This window comes from Nanorana parkeri, unplaced genomic scaffold (genome assembly GCF_000935625.1).
Source record: "Nanorana parkeri isolate BGI_ZX_2015 unplaced genomic scaffold, ASM93562v1 scaffold70, whole genome shotgun sequence".
Lineage (NCBI taxonomy): Eukaryota > Metazoa > Chordata > Amphibia > Anura > Dicroglossidae > Nanorana > Nanorana parkeri.
Window position 1 is genome coordinate 1,820,280 of NW_017306338.1, and position 25,697 is coordinate 1,845,976.

The 25,697-nt window shown below is 40.0% G+C and overlaps 1 protein-coding gene across 2 annotated transcripts in view; it reads left to right on the forward strand.

The window, feature by feature from the left end:
* The window catches only part of THRAP3 (thyroid hormone receptor associated protein 3), a 56,482-nt gene that overhangs the window by 26,696 nt on the left and 4,089 nt on the right, over window positions 1-25,697 (forward strand). For both annotated transcript variants that reach the window (XM_018576592.1, XM_018576591.1), the window contains exons 4-10: window positions 6,117-6,968; window positions 11,431-12,042; window positions 14,784-14,956; window positions 17,931-18,042; window positions 18,598-18,682; window positions 22,274-22,452; window positions 24,776-24,965. In XM_018576592.1, the coding sequence (XP_018432094.1) occupies window positions 6,117-6,968; window positions 11,431-12,042; window positions 14,784-14,956; window positions 17,931-18,042; window positions 18,598-18,682; window positions 22,274-22,452; window positions 24,776-24,965 (2,203 nt within the window). The remainder of the gene's footprint in view (window positions 1-6,116; window positions 6,969-11,430; window positions 12,043-14,783; window positions 14,957-17,930; window positions 18,043-18,597; window positions 18,683-22,273; window positions 22,453-24,775; window positions 24,966-25,697) is intronic.

The window sequence follows — 25,697 nt, forward strand, 5'->3', positions numbered from 1 at the left end:
CGGCATCAATTCAGAGATGATTTGAGGATCTACAGCTGAGTGGCTGCAGACACAAGATGCATTTTAGTTAAGGTACTTGAATGGATTTTTAAGACTTAACTCCTGACTCTCCTACTTTAATGGAAATCAGAGCTGAGAGAAATACTTTGGGCTACCGTTTTTGACAGTCTTCCAAAAAAGCTGTTTGCCGATCTGTCATTCTGATTCAATGATTTCAATACTTCTGACTTAATTCTAAACTCACTGGCTGCAGACTTGCTTGTTTTGTGGTAAAGCCAGTCAGCCTCAGGAAGAGGTCATCAGTAACGTCTCTCGTATTTGTCATTGTAGCTGTCCTTTACATATACAGTAATAGATGTTTTTACTGATCTGCTTGGCACTTGCATTATGAGGTTAACTTCAGGTGGATCATATGGGAAGAAAACAAATTCCCCATGAGATATGTGGATACGTAATTGAATTTTGCAGTTGGAGGCTCTGCTCCCTTGAATCTATCTGCCATTAGTGACAAGTGGTTTAAATTGATAGTGTAGATCCCATGTGGTGTCTGAACTCTGTACTTGAGTTTCTAAGCTAGGCAGCTCCTCCTCATATCTATGTATTGTGTGACACGCGTCAGTTGTTCTGTGGCTGTTAATATTCTCTATTTTTCAGTAGTAACTGAAACATCTTTTTGGCACCTGGCCTTACTGAAGTGCTTTGAATTTTCCTCCCGGTTTCTCTTGCACAGATCTTGGCTTGATGCACTGCTAATCATTTATTTCTTGTTAGAATGTATTCTCCTGGGCAACCTAAGATAAGCCATTTTTTTTTAATGGGCATGTTTTGCATCGGCTCTGCGCAAGCTTGTGACTTTTAGGTTTTTATATGACTTCAGCTGTCTAGTTCTGCAGTGCGCGGTTTTGTTTGGATGGTGATTCTGACTAGAATCCAATGAAATCCAAGAAGAGGTAAGAAGTTCAAGGATTTGATCTGCTTTCTGTTTCTTATATTTCTCTATTGCGTTGTCACTGGATGAGTTTAAAGGATTTAGGATTTTCGTCAGCTTCGATTCTGTCCGTTACTTTTGCTTTGTATGGATTTAATTTAAGGTATAGATAAATGTTACTTCTCCTCCAGCGTTAATGTTTTCTTTTCATAGGAAGTATTTTGTTGTCTGGCAAGAAAAGTTCATAAACCTCAACTTGTGTTCCCATTGCTTTTATCAACGGTAGTTGTATCTGTCCTGATAGCTGGAAAGACGCATGGTCTTAGCTTGATGTAAACCAGGACTTGAAAGAAAAAGCTGTCTAAACAATTTTTTTTATCAAGTACAAAATATATGCATATATGTGGGAGAATGTATTTTACTATAAATTGTAAATAAAAATAAAGTTTTCAATATTAACATATATTATTTTTAATGTCTGCTATCAAATAATTTCTAGAACATAAGCCTGTATAGGGAACAAACTAAGTTTGTATCATCATTTTGAGAACAAAAGGTCTAATGTACACATAAGTTTGATAGAAAATGAGCAATTATGTTGTATTTGCAGTTCAACATTAGTCAGTACTAAAAACGTCTGTTTACGCATTTTAATGCTATTCTTTGCTTTTTAATGTTCTGTTTGATTTCCAAAAGGGTCATAGTGGACTGGTGGGTTATAGAATTCTATCTTGTAGAAAGTTACTGATAAATGGATACAAAATCTGGAATAGAGACTAGTATGCAGGCCTTTAAAGTTTGAGAAGTAGTGCCATTACTGTAGTCACAGAGTTAAAGTAGTAAGAATTAAGTTAAACCGTATTCTTAGTTGCTGAATCAATACTTTTTCACAAATCGTAAATGAATAGTTAAAAATTCCCATTTCAGTTGTTTTATGGGACTGGGCTGTTTTAAGATGGGACTCTCCGTTTAACCTGAGCCTGTATAAAAAGTGTGCAGGGAATGTGTTGTCTGCTATATAAATACATTTGTTTTTTCTAGTGTATTTTTTTCTTTTGTGCATATATAATGTTATTGTGGTGTTTTTTTTTAATATAGCTATACTGTTTATTTACAAATCAAATTGTCTAGGTAGCCAGTGTACCTAATGTCTTTGTTTTCTGGCCGTAGATCTTAATTGGTTGTAAATGCCCTCATCTAAACTGATAATTTTATCATTTCCTTTTCTTGTTTAATTGCTGTCAGATAAAGCCGTATATTGCAGTGTTTTGGTATCGCACTTCTTTTCAAATAACGTTTGTGTTTAATAGTTGGTGTACTGCTTTATGGCTTTTTTTTTTTTTTTTGGGGGGTGTCCCACTGTACTTTTATTTGCCAAATTGCCATTTGTCTGTGGTGTGGTTTTTGTTTTTTTCTTCGTTTTGTGTTTGTATTTTCCGCCTGGTTTTACATTTTCAGCAAAAGTGATATAGAACACAACTTGAATTCATTTTTAGAAATGATAGCTGGTTTTGCACTATAAACAAATAATTTTGCTATAATGTAAAACCTAAAAAAAGTTGTGATTCTTAAAATCTATTTATGTACTAATAGAATGTTGCCATTTCCTGCCCTCAGAATGCTTTAAGGACTAAAGTTAGTGTTCATCCTCACTTTTCAGTCCGGTATACTTAGTAATCCTTTTGGTATAAAGTAGAATAACATAAGCCACTTAGGCTTACATTTTTAAGTAATATTACACAAAGCTAAAATCTGCCTTTCTGCTTAGTTTTACACTTTTAATCACTGTTCTTTGCTCTGCTCTGTACAGTAAATTTGCCTATTGTAAACCGAGATTCACTGTCATATGGCTTGCTGGGTGCTTGCACATGCCCGATCAAGCAGCTGAACAAATCTCTGCCCTACATCAGCCAGTCTGCTTGTTGCTAGTGTAAGAGCTGATTGAAAGAAACAATGGAGAGAGGTGCCTGCTTAATATGGTTATCTTATGGCCTCTGCACGATGGCCATAAAGAAGGTGCCCAAGGTCCAGTTACTATATAAAGTATATTTTTAAAGACCAGGGGACTCCAATCCAGTTGAATTACCACAAATAACGTGTGCAATATTTTTTATTTTGGAATGCCCTTGATTTTGAGATGCTCAAGATGGTATTACATGGTGCATGCAAATACCTGAAGATGACACTTTATTTTAAAACCGGTGTTTGTCCTCAAAATGTAAAATCTTAAAGTGTGAATTTCAGCACCCTTGCCTTGCATTTCTGCATTGGGGTGTTTAAGACCCAGGTGTAAGCGTGTGTGAGTTCGATGTACTCCATTCTGCATACTTTGTTTACATGGGCTTGTAGAATACTTTTTTTTTTTTTTAAAAGCAGTAGTCTTAGCCCTTGTTCACACCTGAACGTTTTGTAGCGCGTTCTACGCTCGACGAACGCTCTACAAAACGCTCAAACATCTAAATCCCATTGTATTCAATGGGTCTGGTTCACACCATGGCATATTTCAGCCCGTCCCTAACGCGCTACAAAACAGCCCACGCCTGAAAAGGTACATGTACTACTTTGGGCCGTTTTTGTTGCGCGTTTCCATTGGGATACAGCCAAGTAGCCCTCGGAAACGCGCGTTTGTCGCGCAATTTTTTTACCGCGAATCGCGGTTAAAAAACGCGCAACAGACGCGCATATGCAATACGCCTAGGTGTGAACCAGGGCTAACGGATTAAAAAAACACAATCCTCTCTGTACCTGGCCTGCATTAGTATATTTTGGCTAAATTTGCCATGCTGCTCAGCTAAAATGTCTGGTACTAGATTACTGTTAAGATTTAAGTGCTCACGGTACTGTTTATACAGTCATAAAACGCAGGTATTTTAATCCCACTTATAGACAATGATTGCAACTTTTTTTAATTTTTTTTTAGGAAGTTTTTTTTTTTCTCTTGAGGTTGGAAATTGACTAAAGTGTCCCTGCATTTTTAATTTGCTTTCTGTTGACAGTAATAATTACCTGTGTTTTATATAGCGGCAACAATTTACGCAGCACTTTACATAGTGTAATATAAAGAAACGAAACCCACAGGATTCACGAAAATAAAAATATAATGCCAAACCTCACATAGGAAGATTAAAGAAGGGTTCAGATTGTGTTGCAGCTTCTTCCATGCTTTTAGAAAATAGTGTTTATGTTTTCAAAAGTAAGTGAAGCTGTCCTTTTAGGGCTTGTTCACACCAAGTGCGGAGCAGATGCAGAGCAGTTTAACCAGTTGACATCCGGGGTGTTAAACCCCCTTCCCATCCAGGCCATTTTTCAGTATTCAGCGCTGCGGTACTTTGACATTTATTCCGTCATGCAGCGCTGTACTGAAATTAATTTTATACCCTTTTTTGAGGAATGATAGAGCTTTCTTTTGGTGGTATTTATTTACCACTAGGGTTTTTATTTTTTTTACTATATTAAGGAAAAATTACCGAAATTTTAAAAAAGTTTCCCCTATATTAAATGATAAAACGTTTTATTACCCAATTTTTTGGTAAAATATAAAAGATGGGGTCACGTCGGATAAAAAGACACCAAACATGTCAAGCCTTAAAATTGCGTGCGCGCGAAACTTAAAACGATAATACCCAAAATTGGCCATAGGCGACGCTTTAAAAGCTGTTACCGCTCATCAGTTTAGTGTTATCAGTGATTGATGGCCCTAAAATGATTGCTCTCACTGCGACATTCGCGGCGATATGGAACGTGTAGCGCAATTGTAATTTTTGCGCGCTGGGGCACCGGACGCGTATTTACGTTTATAGGCGCGTAAACGTGGGGGAGTTATAAAAAAAAGGGGGGGGAAACCCCAAAATGTTTGACTTTTTATTTTACTTTTTTATGTTTTATTTTTTTTATTTATTTATATTTTTTTGCACTTATTGTTATTGCTATTATATAGGGGGATAACAATCCCCCTATATAATAGCAAAAGCACACTGACAGGTCCTCTTTATGGAGACATTAGCGGTCTCTAGGACCCCTAATGTCACCTGTGGACCCCAAAAGAAGCTGATGAAGCAGAGATCTTACCGACAGCGGCGCGTGGGGAGGGGGTTGGGGGCTTTGGAAACGAGCACATATAGTCGATCGGCGGGCTATGGAGCGGCTGATCGCCTATATGTGAAACACCCGGTAACGGGTGTTTGCATTGGTCGGGTCTTTTCTGCCCGTGCGTGCCCGCAGAAAAAAAATGCCGTCTGGCGACGGCAACCCGCCAATGCTGCAGTGCCGTCCGTCCGTTTTTTTACTACGGGCGGACGGCAAGTGGTTAAGAACACATCAAAACTGCATCCAATGTATTCCAACGGTATTTTTGGCTCTAGTTCATACCAGAGCGTTCAGTTCCAGTGCATGTGAAAAAACTGCAGCAGGCACTATTTTTTTCTGTTCTGGAGCACAACAAAATGCATGCAAATGCTCTGGAACACACTAGACTACACCTGAAAGCCCATTTTAGGCTAAAGAAAAAAACTGCATATGCAGAAACTCATCCAGATCTGGTCCAAATTTTGTATGAACAAGCCCTCTCTGCCTAAAGCCTTTCCCCCCATCCTTCAATAATGCCTTGCTTTCCAACTATATGGGGCAGATGGGTGGCGGGGCCATAGACGAGGTGCCTGAATTCGGTTTTAGTTTCCTTTTTCCAGCCTTTTTTTCCCTTTTCATCTTCCTGTGTCTGGTTGGCTTTGTGTTTATTCCTCCACTGTATCTATGGAGGGAGCTATGGTTGTAACATTGGGCTGGACTTGAAAAATGTCTGCCTTTTGTTTATCTCAATTACTTAGGATTTGATGGGAGTAGTAGCTCCTATAAGCAACATAGGATTGTTTTCGGTAAACAGTTAATCTCACAAAGTGACAAGGTCACCACCATTCTGGCAAGATCAGATATTTTCTGTACTTGCTGAAAATCTTGGCCTGAAAAATGAACACTAATGTAGCCACCACATCTAAAACTGCAGTATATAGTTATTATTGGGTTTAGTTGGATTTAAAAAAAAAAAAAAATACCTATGATTATGAGCCTATTGAATTCTAGGGCGTCCGTTAGTATGGTTGAGTATTTCCACTGGACATTTAGTCAATGCTGATTGTGTCTATTTTTATTGTCCTCTTAACTTTACACATTCTTCTTTTTTTTTTTTTTCTAGTTCCCGATCTCGCTCAAGATCTTACTCACCTGGGTATAATAGAGAGAGAAATTATCCAAGAGTTTATCAAAATCGTGACTTCAGAGGATATAACAGAGGTTATAGAAGACCATACTATTTCCGTAATCGTGGAAGAGGCTTTTATCCACGGGGTCAGAATAATCGTGGTGGCTATGTAAATTATCGCCCTAACTGGCAGAATTACAATCGCCAACAATATAGTCCCCGTAGGGGTCGGTCTCGTTCCCGTTCCCCAAAAAGGAGATCAATTTCTCCTAGGTCCAGGAGCCACTCAAGAAACTCGGACAAGTCATCCTCTGATCACTCTAGAAGGTCTTCATCTTCTAGGTCTTCCTCCAATCACAGTAGAGTGGAGACTAAGCGTAAATCAAAAAAGGAGAAGAAGAGTCATTCAAAGGATCAAAGAAGCTCTGTCCAGGCAACAGATGATGACTCTAAGGAACAGTCTGCATCAGTAGCTGATAATGAAGATGCAACAGAAGGCGGCAAAACATGGCAGGATATGGAAGCGTATGATACAAGTCCTGTACCCCAGCACAGTCCTGAAGAACGGGCACCAACAGTTAAAAGCTCTGTGCAGTCTGTAGTGGTGAGACGCTGTTCTCCCAGGCCAAGTCCAGTGCAAAAACCCAGTCCTCCTTCTCCCTCTGTATTACCAAGTGGTGGCACTTTAAGGTCATCTCGCCAGAGTCCTTTTGAGCACAGCTTGAGCCCACCAAGAAAAAGTCCTATGACAAAGAGCTCACCCACAATGGGTTCGCTCTATGGAAATCAAAAAGAAGAGGGCAGATCTGGAGAGTTGACTGCACCCATTGGCACTGGATATAAAAGGTATGCTTTGTGGCATTACGATTACCCTCAGTTTAACCTGTATTGGAAATTTTAATCATACATGGTTTCTTTTTCCATTTAGTTTGCAGAGTTACAGATGGCTTTGCTGTGCTGTTGGAGCATTTTATATTCTTCATCTATGTCCAATGGCATGCCAGGTCACAGAGGTTAATGTCCATGTCTAGAAATGTATATCAGTTACATTTAGGAATGTGGTTACCTAAGAATCTACTAGATGTCTCTTCCCTGTGATATTTTCTAAAGTTACAGCAACATGTGGCCCAGATGCATGTTAACTGCTCCTACCCTCTGCATTAGTTGCAATGTAAAACCAACATAGATCCCACTTCTATGTTTTGCGCAGTTGCTATTGGCTCACGTAAGCATTTTTGTAAAAAATTGCTGTGTAGAAAAGAATATTTGGTCTACAAAATCATGTGCTCGTGGCACTCCATGATTGATTAATTTGAGCATTTGTACTTTCAATATCTGGTTTCTTCACCTATCAAAAGCTGAAACAGTTGCTTCATGAAACTGCACATTGCAAAAAGGACTGGTGTGTAGTGCCTTATGGTAATCGGAGACAATCTTTTACTATGGATTTTTGCTTGCCATAACTGATTGCACTATTATCAAGTTCCAGTTTTCACTGGTTTTGTACATGAGTCACTTCATGGGAATGTGTCTTCCATTGCTTTTTTTCAGATAAATGCAGTGCCCAGTACTCATTTAGGGCCCATTCACACCAGCAGCACTTGCAAAGCCTGGCTTTAATTTAAGCCTGTGATAAGAGCAGCATTTCTGACATGTTTTACTAGCTGTTATTCAGACTTCCTAGCTTTTTATCCTGTCTCTGACCTAGATCCAGTATGAAGAGCTGACTTTTCTATAACTTCCTTTAAGTCCTTTACCTGTTGACAGCCAGTCTTACAACGTGTCCACATAATTTACTCCTGTTAGAAGTTCTACATGACAGCCAGTGTTACGTGTTCACGTCATTTACTCATGTTAGAAGGTCTACACGACAGCGGGTTATACAACATCTTACAGGCTGCCATTGCTGAGCTCCTTTTTTTTCCTCTCATGACAAGTTTCTTCTAATTTTGTATTATTGCTTGAACCTCAGTTAGTGCTAATAAGCCTTTGCAGAGCTTGGGCATATAAAACATTTTATTACCCCAAAATATTGGATATGCTGTTGAGCACTTGAATCAGAACTTCTAGTTTTTTCTGGCACTTTTATACTACCCGCACTGCAAGGGTTAACTCCTGGTTTGTGTCTAGGTTAAAAAAAAAAAATTTTTATTTCTGTCCTTCCAATTTGCCTCCCCCTGGTCTAAAGTCTTGTAAATCATCAGGTCTATACACTGGGGGGAATTTATCACAACTGGAGCAGTTGAATCAGCTCTCTTCAGTTTGCTCAGGTAAGATTTAAAAATGAGACAGAGAAGCTGATTGGTTGTTGTGCATCCAAACACTTATTAGACCCTCCAAACCCCCCCCCCGCACGCGCTCCCCGCTGTGTATAGACGTGAGCATCCTGAGGAGCAATCCAATGGTGGAGCAGAGGAGAGACAGGCTGGAGGGAGTACTGTGAATGCTGGCCGGCTCAGAGTATCTTTATTATTTTAGCACCTAGACACAAAGGAGCATTAACCCTTGCAGTACAGGGGTTGCCCCACTGCAAGGGTCAATGGGGGAAAAAAAATGAAGTTCTTTAGTGTGCTATTCTCTCAGAAGGACTTTTGAACAAGGAAAAGCTAAATGTATGTGGCTCATGTAAACTAATAACCATGAGTGCACTCCAGTTTGTCCTGTAAGGCATCAGATGTCGGGAACTATACCTAGATGTGATTAGGCCCTTAATTGAGAATTTGGTAAATGATTTTTGTTCTAGAGGTCACCATTTAAAAGAAAAAAACAAAAACTAACCTTGACTGTAGTTTTGGCCAGACTAATACAAATGTATTTCCGCTTCCAATTTTTTATCTATATATTTGTCTTTTGTTTACAGTGTGCAGGCAATTTTTAAACCCTCTAGGAGACTTTCAGCAATGTTGAAGTATTTTTTAGCCTGTTGAGGCTTTCTTTTCCAGTTTGTCTTTTAAAAGAGAATCGCTCCACTGCAGAGGAGAAAAATGTCTCATGGTCTTAAATTCAGACCAAGTAACATAATAAGATAAAAAGCACATTCAAAAATGCTGTTCTACCAAGTACAGGTTGGTAAAGTGACTGAAGTAGCTTGGATGAAAGCATAAATTCTATTTAAGATGGCATTATAGGTTTAGGACAAACTGTGGTAAGTAACTGGATTTCATTGCACACAGATGGGTATTGTGTGAGAATCATTGTTTCATCCTAAAGCAGCAGTTCTACTGGGTGAAGTACAATTTTGGGCCAGGCAAAGCCTTGGTGTAGGTTTTCAGGTTGGTATGAAGGTTTGCCCATTTTATCTGACTGTATGAAGAGCAAAAGGACATCAGTTGTGTATGGAAAGAAGACATCGGTGTATTAGCTATGGAATGCTTTACCACATGAGCTAGTAATGACAATATCAACATTGGAATTTAAGAAAGAACTTAATGTTCTTACATCTAATCCTTCGTTTGCTGAATGGTACAGCGGAAGTATTTTGATCAAGGAATTAATCTGACTTGCGGGGTCAAGAAGGAAAATTCTTATTCCTCCTGTGTAGGAAAGTTGGTTATGATTGTCAAGGTAGTTATGTTTGAGGCTTTGTCACAGTCTAAACAAGTACCAAATCCAGTTACTTTGTGATGAGCAAACCTTATAATAAACAAAAAACAACCTTTGTGTTGAGCCAAATTCTCATGTGTCTCGCTTTCACCCTTCCCAGGCACTGCAGCTCACAGTGGGAATGACTTGGCAACAATGACTAGGTGTCATGTGGTCAGGTGCTGATCAACAAGCTAGTGACTTGTGACTCAGAAGTAACAATGCTGATAGCCATGGCCCTGCAACCTTTTGTTTTTTTCTTTTATCCCCCTGTAGTTCAAGCAAGCCCATCCTATATGAAAGTGCCAACTCTGTTCTGAGAGAGCAGTGCAGCATTGTTGCCACACCATGCTATTTTAAGTGGACTTCACTGGAACTTTGCAGAGGGGCTAAGGAAAAGAAATGCGCTTCAGCATATTTCTTTTGATGGGATGTCATAGTTCTTCTTTAGGATGATATTATAATAAATGGCCTAACACATTGACAAACAGTTGGCAGTGTCAAGTTATTGATTTGCCATAAGAGAAAAACGATGTGACACGTTTGTGCCAGGTTCTTCTTTAATAAAGTGCACATGTAGAACTGCTGCTTTCATAGTATGTTCATTTGTAACGATTCTTCCCCTATAAATGTCATATTCCCCACCGTGTGTTTTAAGCCATTTTCCTGTCTCATATGGTGGTAATAATGAACCTTTTGTGCCAGAGTTGCTATCCATGTTTTGCTAATTCTGTGATATGTTTAACCAAGTGTTTTTTAGGGTTTTTTTTTTTTTTATATCCAGCAGAAAATGTGTTTTGCTTCTGCTGATGTCTTTAACAAGTATAAAACTGAAGTTTAATCTGCTTATATTTTGCTATCCCTGGTTCCTCATTTTCCCGCACATGCTAATTACATTGTTAACCTTTCCCATACAACCTTTCCATTTTCATTACGTACCTTATTTTAGACTACATGTCATTATGAGGTCTCTGTGTTTTTCTTTGCAATGCAGGCAGATCAAAATGGGTGAAGCAGGTTGCTGCACATGGCTTCATGAAAAACCCACCACACCCTACCTCAGTACTCTTCTCAAAAGCTCTCAGCGCTGATGCAAGCAATGCGCTGGTTAATAGGGGGCAGTTGTGCAAATATCAAAATACCTTGATGGGTGGATGTCAGTCTGCAGGAGTGGGCATTCATAGGCAGACTGCATTTGTATGAAGACTGCCCTAGGTAATACCCATGTGTGATGCTGAAACTCCATGATTGAAGGACTGAAGTCCAGTTTAGGCAAGTCAGGAACATAAGGCTGGGGAAAAAGTCCAGAAAGACGTTTTCCAAGCAGGAAATAAGCCAGGCTCTGTCTGAGTTGATGCAGCTTCTAGAGTACACTGTGACCAGCTCAAATGTGCAGTGAAATCAAATGTAAGCAATTTAAGTACTGAAGAGGAGGCTTTATAAGTTTGTTCTTTAATAATCCCCACTGTGCAAGTAAGCTCTTCTCTGAGTTAGTCTTGGGTTGGGTGGTTTTAGTTGACTAAGCTGTGACCGACGCTCGCCAAAAAGAGAGCTCTGTTGGCTGCACGGCGTTAGGGGTTGTGAAGAGAGAGGACTGTAACTATTATTGGATCAGCTTTACTGGAAGTAAGAAACCTGCAAGTGACTGGGGGAATCTTATGTATGTTCTCCAATGTTTGTGCAGTGCTCTGTGGGCAGACTATATTCATTCTCTTTTCCTCTAAAGGTTCATGGAAGAACAGAGAAACAAGGCATCGGAACTAGAAAAAGAAAATGGCCGAGACAAAATGAAGGATCGTAGTAGTCCTACTGATTTTGCTATGAGTGAATTGGAGAGGGCTTATAAAAAGAGCGTATCCCCAAAGCGCTACAAGATGAAAGACGACCTGGAAAAACTCAAGTTAGCCGAGTTGAGATATGCCAAGGAGGAACTTGAACAGGAAAAAAAGGGAAGAGCAAGGAAAGACTCCGATAGCGATTCCAAGAATCAAGACCCATACGATCCTGCAAAGTGGGAAGAGCTGTCTTTCATACCTAGCGCCAAGGAGAAACGGAAAAAATCTAATGATACAGATGATGAGATCTATATGGAAAAACCCAAGAAAGAGGAGAAGGCCTCAAAATCTAGTCATAAAGGATTTCTACCTGAAAAAAATTTCAGAGTCACAAGCTTTAAGTCTTCTAAGGAGAAAAGTGAATCCCCACCACAGAGGAAATCGGAGAGCAAGGAAAAGCTTTTATCCAAAGAAGACCTGTCCTTCTCAAAATCCAATTTTTCAGTTAGCCGGGAAACTGGTCCTAATATCCGAGCGGATTCTTTTGACGAGGATCTGGCACGGTAAGTTGAGGTTAATATAAATGTCACTTAAAATTGTGTATATTTTTACAGCAGAGAAGAATGACCCTTGTGGTTTAGATAAAGTTGCAATTAACCTACCAATGTAGGTTGTACCGATAACTGTCATTTCAGCTTTGCAGTTTTGGTCAGCTCATCGAAAGATAAGGGCTTGGAAGTTAGAAAGGCCATTCACTCTAATTAGATTGTGGTGGCCACAATGTGTTTTGGAGGGATGGGGCCAGTGTGGCCAGTCCTGGGCTTTGGGGAGGTTTTTCTCAAAGCTTAGTCCTACATGGCCCAACTATCTCTTGAGCAGCTCATGGGCTGAATGAGAGAATATCAAGTGGTTCCCACATTTACACTAAAGAGCATGGGGAAGAAAATCACCAAAACCAATTATTTTGTTCAGTAGCTGCCTGAAAATATTTGCACCGCTTAACTGCATCTGCTAAGATTATAGGATACTTCAGTTGATAATTTTGCACCCGGAGCTTTGTGGTACTTGCAAGCCCACCCATGGCACAAATTTCGGCTATTTGCAGGAATCTGACAAACTTTCAGCAGTCTATGGCCAGCGTAAGATTTTCTGCATGTTTGAAGATTTCTTGTGACCTTTTTGCAGAAAATGCCAAATTACTACAGATTCTGGAAATTAGTTAAGTAATGGTTCTCATTATTTACTTCAAGCCTTGGACAACCTCCAATGATCCCAACTAACAAGTAAACAATGTAGAGATCTTATGGTCACCAGAATCAAGGACACTGGTCCTGGTATGGAAGTAAAAATTGTGGCTTTTTTTTGCTTTTGCACTTTCTCTTTCCAGAGGTTGAGTTTTACCTGGCAACTAAAGATTACTGCTTTGCATTTGGTCATTAGTGAAAAGTCCATGGCAGGAAAAAGGATCGATTGTAGGCTATGATCTTTTAGAGTGATCATGTGCATTACATGGTGTCTGTACTCAGGAAAATGGAGGCATAGCACCAGTACTCATGCCATACCTGCCTACTGGTCACCAGATACAATATTTGGGAATATGTATTCTGAGACTCGCCTTTTGATATTTATGAATATGTTGAGGACTATTGCTTACCACTGCTACATTTTCATTCAACAAAGTGTCTGCTTATTGTAATAACTTACATCTGCCAGTAACTGCAAAAAGTTTCCAGGATTCTGAGTTATAGATCCGATGCCAGTTTTTACTCCCTCATCCTGGGCAGTACAAGCCTCGGTGTATTTTTGCATACAAGCAAGGAGACATGGGAGTCGATTAACTATAGGCAAAAATACTGTTGCATGTGTTTTTATGTTTTGTTTTTTTTTTAATTAAAGAACTATGGGGTTAAGGTTTTCCCCCATAGTTCTCCTTAGGGTAAAGGGAGGACACAAACTAGCGTCCTCCCGTCACCCTAGGCTCAGTATACCGAGAGCTGCTGCTCGCGGTATACTGAGACGCTGAAGCGGATCCCGACAATTGTGCCCATATCCGCCCAGCTGCGTGAGTGACAGCTGGCTCTGCCTATCTAGAGGCAGATCCCGCTGTACCCGCCCCCTCCCCCGTCCGTTCCACCAGTCAGCACTGGCGGATCGGAGCGGGGGGGGAATCCAGCCACTCCCCTGTCCCGGCAGAGAGCCGTGACAGGATCGAGAGGTGAGCGAACGCCGGTATGTGTTCGCTCACCTCCCGATCTACTGAGCCGACCTGTGACAGTCTCCTTTTCACAGGTCGGCTAGAACTATGAGGTGAGTGAAAAGCACTCGTCTCTTAGTTCTCCTTTTAACTTTGCATGTGAAAGTTTGGACAATACTGCAAAATATTAGCTTTAGCTTGTTAAGCATATTTAAATACCTTTAATGTCCATAACCTGGCCACAGGTTCACTTTTAAAGGCCCATTTACATATTTTCAATAATGGTAACCTACAATGGCACCCCAACACCTGCATTGCAGTACCCCATACTGTGAATTGTGATGTGCTTCTATGCAAAAAAATTTGCATGTCTGATTTTTAGTGTGGTCTGGTGTGTTGCTGGTCTATTCAAATGAATGCGCTGCTCTATCACAATGTGCCAGGCCCCGGCCGTGTAAAAGGTCCTGTACAGCAACTGACCAGTAATCTGCTTCTGTTAACCCTCATGACTTGTGGCCACTCATTGAAGTGAATCTACCCCATTTGACCTAAGCAACTACTTTAGCCCAGCAGTAAGACAAACATCAGTCTCTCAGTAAAAGATAAATATTGGTGGGATCACATGTGATGAGTTCAGAATAATGACCTTAGGCCTTGTCACAAGATAATGGAGGACAAAGGTTTCTGTCTTTAAACCCACAGGCAGTCAGATTAATTTTACAATGTTACCAACAACACTGAACATTTCTTAGTTGTGCTGCATCATACACTTTAAGGATGACAGCTAGGACAAAAAAGGTTGTACATTACTGCAACATCGCCGCAGCATCACCAAGTTCTATAACTGGCTTTATGGGCCTATGTTGTGTTTTGGGCTTCTTTTGATGGCATGAGTTTCACATCAGTTGGAAATGCTTCTGACATCATTCAGAATTCCTTGATGGGTACAGTTGACCTCCTAACCTGTATTTGACCTGCTTCACGTGCATTTTGTTTTCCTATAGACTTTTAAATTCCAAATTGTCTGACACAAAAAGCCTCTCGTAAGTGGTTTTCTTTTTTTTTTTTTCTTCAAATATTCATTTTTTTTCTTTTTCCCCTGGTATATAGTCCAAGTGGAGTAATGGCACATGAACGGAAGCTGTCTCGAGATCTCGTCCACAGCAATAAGAAAGATCAGGAGTTTAAGTCCATTTTCCAGCACATCCAGTCTGCACAGTCTCAGCGCAGTCCATCTGAGCTGTTTGCACAACACATTGTGACCATTGTCCATCACGTTAGAGGTAATTTTTGTTTTTATTGTGGATGTTTTGGTAGATGAGGTGACTGGTAATAAAGCCATTATGGCAACAAGCTGCAATATATGTTCTTCCACAGACGCAAAGTTTACCAGACACCTTTTTTTGTTTTCTTTTTAAACTCCAAGCAAAAAAAAAATTTTCAGCCCCTGCTATGCATTTTTAAATGCAATGTCTGTTCATTTTATGAAATTGCAGTCAAAAGGCAGCATTCTTAAAGTGACATTAAAGATGCGTTCAAGTACCCTATTAACAGAAAATGTAACTTATTTGTGTATCACTCAGCTGTAGTTGCTCAAATCTCTGAATTCATGCTGACACTGTCCTTTCTCCAAGATCACTTCTGTGATGAACTACAATCTCTTGTTTAGTTAGCTAATTTGTTTTTTAAGTTACAGCGAGCTTGGAGTGGTGGCTACTTTACAATACACACAGACCATGGGGAACAGAAGTAGCCAGTAGCTGAGTGATACACAAATAAGGTCCAGTTTTGGTAATAGTGACACTAAACTCAGGAGTTAAATTTTTCTTATCTATCTTATATCTCATTTTTGTGTATTAAAGTTTCGTACGACCTGCCCATCTTGGACATGCAGATCGTACTTGCGATCATCGCAAGTCCTCCCCGCTGAGGGGAGGGCTTACAGATGATTGCAATGGGGAGCGGGCAGTGTGCGCTTGCGGCTTTCATCTTCCGAGCACGCTACCAACCCGCCGTAAATCGTACGATTTTCGGCAGGTTTTCCAGCATGCTAGGAAGACGAAAGTCCTTTGACCGCATCTACTGTACGGTCGCACAACTTTCATCATACGATTTTCGGCGATTTGGTAGCGTGCTCGGAAGACGAAAGCCGCAAGCGCACACTGCCTGCTCAGCATTGAAATCATCGGCAAGCCCTCCCCTCAGCGGGGGAGGGCTTGCGATGATTGAAAGTACGATCTGCCTGTCCAAGATGGGCAGGTCGTACGAAATTCACCTGATTATTGTAAGATCGCGGGATCACCCGCGATTATTGTACGATACTTGGCAGGTGTATGGGCACCTTTTAGATACTTGTAGGCATGGAGGAATGTTTGTCATACACAAATGATGGCTTGGTTAAAAAAAAAACAAATGCTTCCATTACTCTAAGCTTAGCAGTATGTGCATTTTGTCCTCTTAACAGTATTGTGCAAAAATCTGCAGATGGCTTTTATATAACACTGAGAAGGTAAAAATAAATGTGTACGTACATAGATTAGAGGAGAATTCTGGGGAGAGAAATACACTGAAGATATCGCACATCGGCTCTATAGATTGAGAACTGAGAAATCGCATACCGTTGATGGCTCAGTTCATGATCATCTCCCTCAAGAGACTGTCGGTCACTGGTCCTGCAGTGATTGCCCCCTCTCCGTTCCTCCAGTGTGGACTGGAGGGACGGAGAGGGCGGGCACAGCTGGCTGTCAATCAGATGGCGGGGTGGATCCCGACAATATTGTTGGGATCTTTCCTGGCCGCAGCGCTGCTCTGGGTTGTCATTTCCTGCTGTATTTTGGGGTCATAGGAGGACATGGTAAATGCCCTCTTGTGACCCTAAAGAGAACCAAGGCCAAAAAAGTTTGAACCACAGTTCTCTTTTCAGTAAAAAAAAAAAAATCTTTAAAGCCTCTATAGCTGAGGGTTAGACATGAGGCACAAATGAATGCTGCTCTGTAATCAATGCATCACTAAATGTATTTTTTAAAATATCTGAATCTGACCTGGTATTGGCTGTCTGCAGTCTCTGAACGGTGTTAGAGGAAGGATCCAATCAGTTTGTGTTGACAAGATTCATGCTGATAGGATTTCAGATGAGCTCATCACTGTGCTGCTTCTCCTATCGCTGGGCAGTCCAGGAAAACATGGGCTCAGAGGAAGTGGAATGAATGATGCTGGACATCAGAATGAGGAATCTAGTGGCAGAAAATGCACAGCAGGGAAAATCTCAGAAATAACGCTAAATATAACTGCAAAAGCGAGTTGTTTTTTTTTTCCTATTAATTGGCGGTTTATTTTTATCATGTTTTTTGACTAGAGTTCTGATTTAGTACTAAGGAAAAAACACAAACAAGGGGGCGCCTTTCCTGGTGCAGACAAATTTATTAAGATTTATTAATTAAATGTATTTAGTACTACTTAAAGCAGATATTCTAAAGATGATTGCTCTTACTGAACTAATCTTTGTATAGCATTACTATTTATGCTGGGGCTTCAGCCACCCGTCATTAGCTTAACATTTTTCAATCCATTACCTTTAGATACCGTCTGTTTACCAGAAGATATTATTATTATACAGGATTTGTATAGTGCCAACAGTTAGCAATGTCTCCCTCCCTGTTTTGTAAAGTGCTGCACAATCACAATACAATACAAGTGAGGGTTTACAATCTAAAAGGGAGGCTTGTTGTCCTTTTTAATAGTTATAGAAGATAGTTATAAGTAGATTGTCCTGTAATACTACCAGTTCTCCTGGGCTCATGCACTCCATACAGCATGCTTTGTGAATGTGCGCTGCAATGTGTTGTAAAAATGAATTGCAGTTCTTGCATTTTGTTGTTTTACATCCTATATGTGTAAGTGCTGCTGCACATTGTGATGTATTACAGCATGTCTAAATGCACTGCACAGATATGCAACATCCTACTTCTTTTTAGTCCACGCAAAAAACGTAGGGCAAATTGCCATTTTCTTGAGTTGGATAATGCTGCTGGTGTGTATGAGCACTAAGTAAACCTATAGGGAAAGGAATTTATGAGATGATCTTTGTGTTATCACACACACACACACACACACACACACACACACACACACACACGCACACACGCGTGCGCACTTTATTATGTCCTCCACATAAGTTAGGAACTGTATTCCAGATCAGAAGTTTAAAAAAAAATAATTTTAATCCTTCATTACAAAGTCATGTTTTTACCTTTCCAGAACATCATTTTGGTCCAACAAGTGTGACTCTGAGTGACCGCTTCTCAAGTTACCTAAAGAAAACAAAGGAGCCGGAACCTTCGAAATCTCGGAAGAGTCCTGAAATTCACAGGTGCTTGCCATTGTCCTTTCCTGCCTGTTTCCTAAAGGAGGGGAACGTAGTTTCATCTCACTACATATTTGGTTCACGCTACATGGACATCTAAGACTACTTGGTGATAGTTCACTGAATGAATAGATTGATCACTTTGCTACTTTCTGCAATATTTGTATAAAAATCTACATGCTATGAATTTGTATTATAATCCTTTTTCAGTGCAGCACGGCTATTAAATAGGCTGCAAGCAGCAGTGAGATTTAGCATCTTTATTCAATGAACTGATATCAATGTGAGATTTCTCAATGAACTGAAACCAACCATTGATGTGAATGGGATGATATTCTTTATGAAGTACAGCAACAATATGTTGAAAACACATCTGCTATGCACAAAGCATTTTAATCCTCTTCAAAATGTCCTACTTTGGAGCCGGGGACATTGGCTGGACAGCCGTTGTTCAGACAATTCCTTAGCAGGGAATGTCTATATTGTGCGCTTTGCATGTATGTTTCATGAAATCCCACTCCTTGCTTTCATTTCTGATGCAGTATTTAATGTCTTCTGCAGGAGAATTGACATTTCTCCCAGTGCTTTTAGAAAACATGGGTTTGTACACGAGGAGACAAAACACACAAAAGAAAGCAGCCACAAGGTAAGGAAGTGCCCTAATAATAGACTGCATTGTGGAATAAAAGATCTAAGTAGGTGTTTTCTATAAGAAATGCTTCTCTCTTGCTCTCTACTTAAGTTTGTGTTTTTCTTTTAAGGATGTGAAATATTTCTAAAAAAAAAATGAACTGCAAAATGTTAAATTTTTATTAAAACAAAATCTATATATCAACAACCTTTTGAAGTGGTTTAGGATATGGTAAAAAAATGAAATCACTCCAAAGTCTATTGTGATTGAACTTGAAAAGAGAGGAATTTTGGATCCAAAAATCTCCAGTGATGAGCAAAATGACCCTAATGTATTTTTGGGTTCTGCTTGTAAGTATCTTACTCTATTGTATACAAGACTCACTGTGTTCATAAAAGCCAGTTGCATGTATTGGAAGATGGGACTTCCATCTTCACAGTGTTTAGCTGTTTTGCTTTGGTAAACAATTGAAGAAGCAGAAGTGGATGGTATGCAAACCATTTATACAAAGAGAATGCTTACTGCAGTTCATTATTTCTCCAAAATGTCTATGAAATTTAAATGGGGTTTTCATCTTCAGGATTACACTTCTATATGTCCAGTACTATCAAAATATTTCCATTGCTTTTCTCATTTTAATAAGGACTTCCAGTTGACGTAAACATGTAAGTTTCATAAAGGTACTCAGCAGGCTGTGGCATTAGAATGCAGGCAACTAGAACCTGTGCATACCATTTAGATGGCTTCCCCAGCATCCTTGGTGCCCAAAATCCTAGGCTGCTGTAACATCAAATATCACCATTTCATTTTGGCATAAAGAGCAAGCCCATCCATCTACTGAAAGTTCAATTTGTATAGCAAGACTTTTCTCTTGTAGGATTTGGGCTGATAGAGACCTGTGAGGAGGGGGACAGTTCTCAGTACTGCCATTCCAACAATTCAGGGTATTTGGGAATCTATAGGAGTCATCTGACTATACAGTATGTGCTGGCATTTCTAGATGCCTGCATTGTAATGACACAGTCTTCATACCTAGTATGATAAGGCTCTGATTAATGTTTCTGTACATTATGGAAAGGATTATTTGCAGGTCGGTAGCCCGAAGGAAACCCTGTCACTGACCTAACAAGATTGCAGGTGAAAGCACAGAAAAATTAATACTTGCAGCTTTTTTTATTCCTTTCTATAGATATGCACTTTTAATGGGCCTTTCAGTTTAAGGAATTTGTCTACTCCAGGAAGAGTCATTTCCCTTGCAAAGCCCTTTCCTCTTCTAGGAGTGTCTAATTCCTGACTGCTGGCCCAGCATCTCTGCCCCTCTCTCCCCCCCCCACATAATCTTTCGTGCAACTGCCGGGGGAGGAGCATAGGGGATCACTATAATATGTTACTTGAATGACTGCTGGGGCTGCTGACCTCATTTCCAAGATGGCGGCACCAGCAGCAGTATCCAATGTTTTGAATGTCTACACAAGAGGCTTTTACAGGTAAATGCATAAAATAGGCAAAATACATATTATTATTGGTATTTACACAACGCTACGCCACTGTGCTGCCCCACATATTTAAACATTTGGAAGATTGTTGTTGAAATTAATGGTCTGGTGACAGGGTCTCTTTTTCAGATTTGTTGCACCATGCTTTGTTACCCACTGCAGCCACCACAAAAACTGCATTTACACGCATTTGAATTTTAGGGCTTTTTTTTGCTTGAAAACCTCATTTGGTTTCCATAAATCCGACGTTGCATTGTCCAAATGTGAAATGTTTGCTTTTACTTCAGGTCAGGTAGGTGGGAAGAACAGCAAAACGTTAGTAGTCATAAGATTAGTCCCATTGAAATGGTCTTTTAGGCTTCATTCACACTAGCAGTGTCATATACATGAATTAAGAGCACATTTCTAAATGCATATACATTTTTATGTCATTGATTTTCAATGGCATCGTTCAGACTTGGGTTCCTGCTTTCAGTTTAACTGTTTAGAGAAGAAAGAATTCTGTGCGTCCCCTATCTGAATAGAAACTCTAAATGTGGCTTAAAGCCGGAACCTCTAAACGCAGGAAAAAGTGATCTGGGAAGCATAAAATTAAATAGACATCCCAAATAACTTCAGTGTTTAGAAAAGCTAAACATAGGAGTGCCAGTGTGAGTGAGGTCTAAGTCTTTACGTTCATTGCAAAGCTTAAAGTTCTCTTTTTATATCACAACTTTTACAGCCTAGAAACAACTGCTGTGCCACGTGATCCTCTGAAAATTGATATGGTGGTTAGTGGTGGATTTGATAACTGTATTTAGAAGCTGACTGCTAAATGCGTGCTTTGAAATGGCTGTAGATCAGCTAAAGTAGATCAACAATACTGAACTGTGTAACCGTTTATCATTTCATTTTAACCATGTCACTGTTATTTAACTGTTGTTGCCAACTAATTTTAGCTTAGTGAATTGCATCAAATGCGCATTTTGTTGTCTGGTCTGTATTTTAGCTTGGTGTCCAAAAAAACCTGCGCCATCTACACCCTATGTGTGTATCTACGCTTACTGCCGACTAATCAGCAGAGGGAAGTGACAACTAAAATCACGTTAAATCTTATATAGCACACAATCAATATATCGATGAAATAAAATCAGTAAAATGTTTTAAAAAGACAAATCCCATCACTTCAAAAAGAAAAAAGTCCATATAGTGTGTTCCACCTTTGTGCGATCTATCTCTTTTGTCCACACACCAGATTCTCCCTTTAATACAAACGATTGTTACAATGTCTCCTCCACATCCTATTTCCCTGGTACTAAGGAGGTCCTGCTGGGAAATAGGAACAGACGTTTTTCAGGAGTTCAAACCCCCCCCCCAGGTCGGAGAGGAGCGGCTCCCCATCTTCTTTTTTTTATGTTACTGTTGAATATATGGGATTGGTCTTTTGATACATTTTACTGATTTTTATTTCACCGATTTTTTTTTTTTTTATATGGTTTGTGTGCTATATAAGATTTAACGTGATTTTAGTTGTCACTTTCCTCTGCTGATTAGTCGGCAGTAGGAGTAGATCTACACATAGGGAGGGGGTAGAAAACGCAGGTTTTTCGGACACTTAATTGATGAGAGGAAGTATACGCACATCCTGATTTGTTACTACACACATAGGGGGGAGATATCCATAAGCGCGAATAAATAAAAGATTACATGTATTTTAGCTTTGTTTTATTCTACATAACTCAAATGTTATCACTTGTAAAAGGTCATTTACAGCTTTAGAGAGGGATTGAATAGAGAGTAACATACATTGCTTTTCCAGGATTGGTTTTGGGAAGATCAAATACTTTTGGTAGTAAGATTTTAAGATTTCAGGTTTAAATTGTAATTGTGTTTTTAATGATTTTAAAATTCTGTTTGGAGTAAACTGCATTTTTTAAGGTGCAAGCAGAGTTAAGTGTCATAATTTTGAGATGTTTTGTCATGATACATTAACTTTTCAATGAACGCTGTAGCCCCGCATATATGTGTTATTTGGTCACCCAACCATATTACCATAATGAGAACATAGTTTGTTTTATATGCTTGTTTCTTTGGGAACAGCCTAATTTTTGCTTTTTTTTTGCCACTCCAGGGAGAAGGCAAATACAGAGAGGAACCTTCTGATCTGCGGCAGGATATTGAGCGCCGCAAAAAACATAAGGACAAGCGTGACCATTCCAGGGACTCTGGAGATTCTCGAGATTCAAGCCGGTCCAGGGAGAGGTCACCTGAAAAACCAGAGAAGGCGAGGAAGTCCTCAAAAAAGCACAAGTATGTGGGATAGAAGCTCACTGCACTCAGAATTCCTACTTACGAGCCCATTAATACCTATCTCCTCCAGTTTTTTGCATTAAGGCATTCCATTCAAATGAATAGGTATCGGAAAGGGCAAAATGTCACATGCAGCATTTTTCCAGTGCAGAAAACCACGACGAACAGTGGTGCGTTACCATGTTTTATAATGTGTTCTGAAGATTGTGCGTTGGAGGGGATTTCCTTACTGTGATGGGGTTCCATTTAAAATGACTGTGCATGTAATGCATTAATGCGTGCTTAGTTCTTCGTAGTAACTGCAACACATCAGAATGGTTTAGTATAAATGAGCCCCTACACTTGACAACTTCTCTTTTGAAGAATTTAGGTGCATCTCTGCATGCTAGAACAATAGTTACCCTAGCAAATTTTCCTGCAGCAGGAGCTGAAAAAAACATGTTCCATTTGATTGAATTGATCATTATACCGAAATATCAACATGTAATCGCTTCGGTGATTTTTTTATTTTTTTTTATAGTGCAGAAGTGTCTTGGGAACAAATTTTGTGCCAATGATTGTAATCATGTTATGATGAAATCCCTCAGCTGCATTGGTGTTTATAGCACAGAAAACACTTTTAGTACCTTCTCCCATGCTTATGATGTAAAGAGCAGTTTCTGAATTTTCCCTAGAGGTATTATGTTTCAGTACTGTTTTCAACCATGAACCTGGTTTCAAAGTAGTAACTATAGCAGTTGCTGCAAGAAATTACAGAAGACACAGTTGACTTATTTTGTAAATTTAATTATAGGGTGTATGTTCTTCAAGAGTCCAGTTGTGGTCCTAAAATTATAGCTTTTTTTTTATTTATTTGGGGTGACCACATATTGTCTACAGCCTTGGGTCTCAACTGGTGGGTCGTGACCCAAAAGTGGGTCTCAACCCCATGTTCAGTGGGTCGCCACGCGCTTTCCACTTTTCGATTTGCAAGGCGTCTTAGCCTCCCCCTGGCGCAGCACTGTCAGTTCTTGCGCCAAGCAGCCATTCATATGCTTAGTGCTTAAGGTGGGGAGGTCTGGAGCTATGCCCGCGAGGGAGCTCCATCCATACATTGTTTACAGCTTCCCCACATCCCCTGGACCACAGTGCTGTCACATTCTGGCTCCTGGCATCTCTATAGGGTGCGCAATTGGGTTGCACCAGCACCAGACTGAGGATTCACTCCAGTTCTCGTAATGTAGGGAGACTGGGTGGACCTTAAGGGAAAAAAAAAATGTGTTTTTGGAGTGTATATGTGTTTGTGAGATTGTGCCTGTGGTTGTGTGTTTGTCAGGGTTTTTGAGGGCCCATTCACAGTGCGTTAATCAAACAGTCCTGTGCCATTAACACACTGTATCATGCAATCGCACCTACTACGCACTCTGGTGTGGGAGGTGGGTTGTGTTGTCATTCATTTTAATGGCTCCCCAAACGTACCTCCCGCCCGCAGTTCAATCGCTGGCACCGGAACACATGGTACCGCAATGCGACTTGGGTCTCAACTTAATGACCAAGGACAAAAGTGGGTCCTGAGGTTACACAGGTTGAGAACACTGGTCTACAGTATGCACATGGTATTTCTGTGTTCAGTGTCTTGTTCTTTGGAGCCCACATGGTATGCATAAATGTACAGGGTGAAGCTTACAGTGCACCATGGTAAAAGGGCCAACTGTTATGACTGCATGAGACCAGTACAGTGGCCACCTTTTGTTTGTACACACCGATACCTAAAGATATGATTTACGGGCCAATCTATTGATTGAACAGATCAAGAGGTCACTAGTTACATAGTTACATAGTATTTGAGGTTGAATAAAGACATTAGTCCATCAAGTCCAACCTATTAGGATCTCATTCTAGGAGTACCTGTACCCCTGTATATTACGGTCCCTTAAGAAATCGTCCAAATGTTTCTTGAACAATTCAACATTATTTGCTGAAATCACCTCCTGTGGCAGCTGTGTAAACAGTAAAGAATGTGTCTGCATGGATGGCTAACATTTTATGAAAAGACTGTTAGGTATTCCTTTTAGAAGGCTATTGCAGTGCTGGACGAATCCCAGGAGCCTGGTAGCCAATGCTACCTAAAAATTACATCCGATCATTTGAGGTTCTCTAGTCGTCAATGGAGCTGGCTCCTTAAAAACCCTGCTGCCTCCTGGATTATACAGACCGGCTACTGAGTTCCATATTTGTCCACTCCTGAGCTATGGACACTTGTGGAGAGTGACAGAGAAAGGTATAAATATTAGTCTCATGGACATCTGATGAACATTCAAACATTTATTTTTAATTTTTTTAGGAAGCACAGGAAAGTGCGAGAGCGTTCTCGCTCTTCCTCCTCCTCCTCACGTTCCTCCCATTCCAATCGAGCACCACCAGCAACAGAAGAATTCCCTACCGAAGGCGATGATAAAGAGGAGAGCGCTGCACGTTTAGGAAACAAGGATTTCCAAGGAAGCAGTGACCGTGGACGAGCAAGGGGAACTTTTGTAAGCTGTTACTAGCATCCTAAGTAGTGAAATAATGACACGTGTGTGTTTCTGTAATGACTTCCAGTAGCATTTCTTAAGTAAACCAAGTTCCAAATATCAAGCATGTCAACAGAAGGAAAAATGGGGAATTAAAGAGTTTTGATTCTAAAGCGTTTGTCCTAGAAACAATTAACATTGTTATATGTGATATTACTGGAACCCAGACCAGCAAGGGTCTGTTCTAGCAGTGCTGGGAAATGGCAGTCATGCTCTTCTAATATTGCTGTCGGGTGAGAATAACCAGGCATGTTATGGTGAGATATGCTAAAAGTAGCAAATCCCCCCTCTCCCCCTTGTCTCACTTTCATCACAGATCCAAAAAATAAGGGAATTTAGTCCTTGTTTCATGAAAATCATCTATATATACACACATATGAGGGAAATGACTAGGTGGGGGATCAACCAAAGCACATCAAGTGATCTATTCTATTCTAAAAAGAATAAAGTCCCTGTCTATCGGAATGTATGATGTATATGAACCAAACTAGAAAAAAATGAGTCCCACTGTTAGACATCTGTTATCCAGAAAGACAGGGCTAGGCTGTATATTTTGCAGATATGACCATAAATACAATCCAGTATCTTTTATTGGAATCATCAGCATACATCCAAAATAAGCTGTAATGGTGTCCTGCTTCAATGCTTTGTCAATATGCACACTTGTAAACATACACATTTTACATCTATATA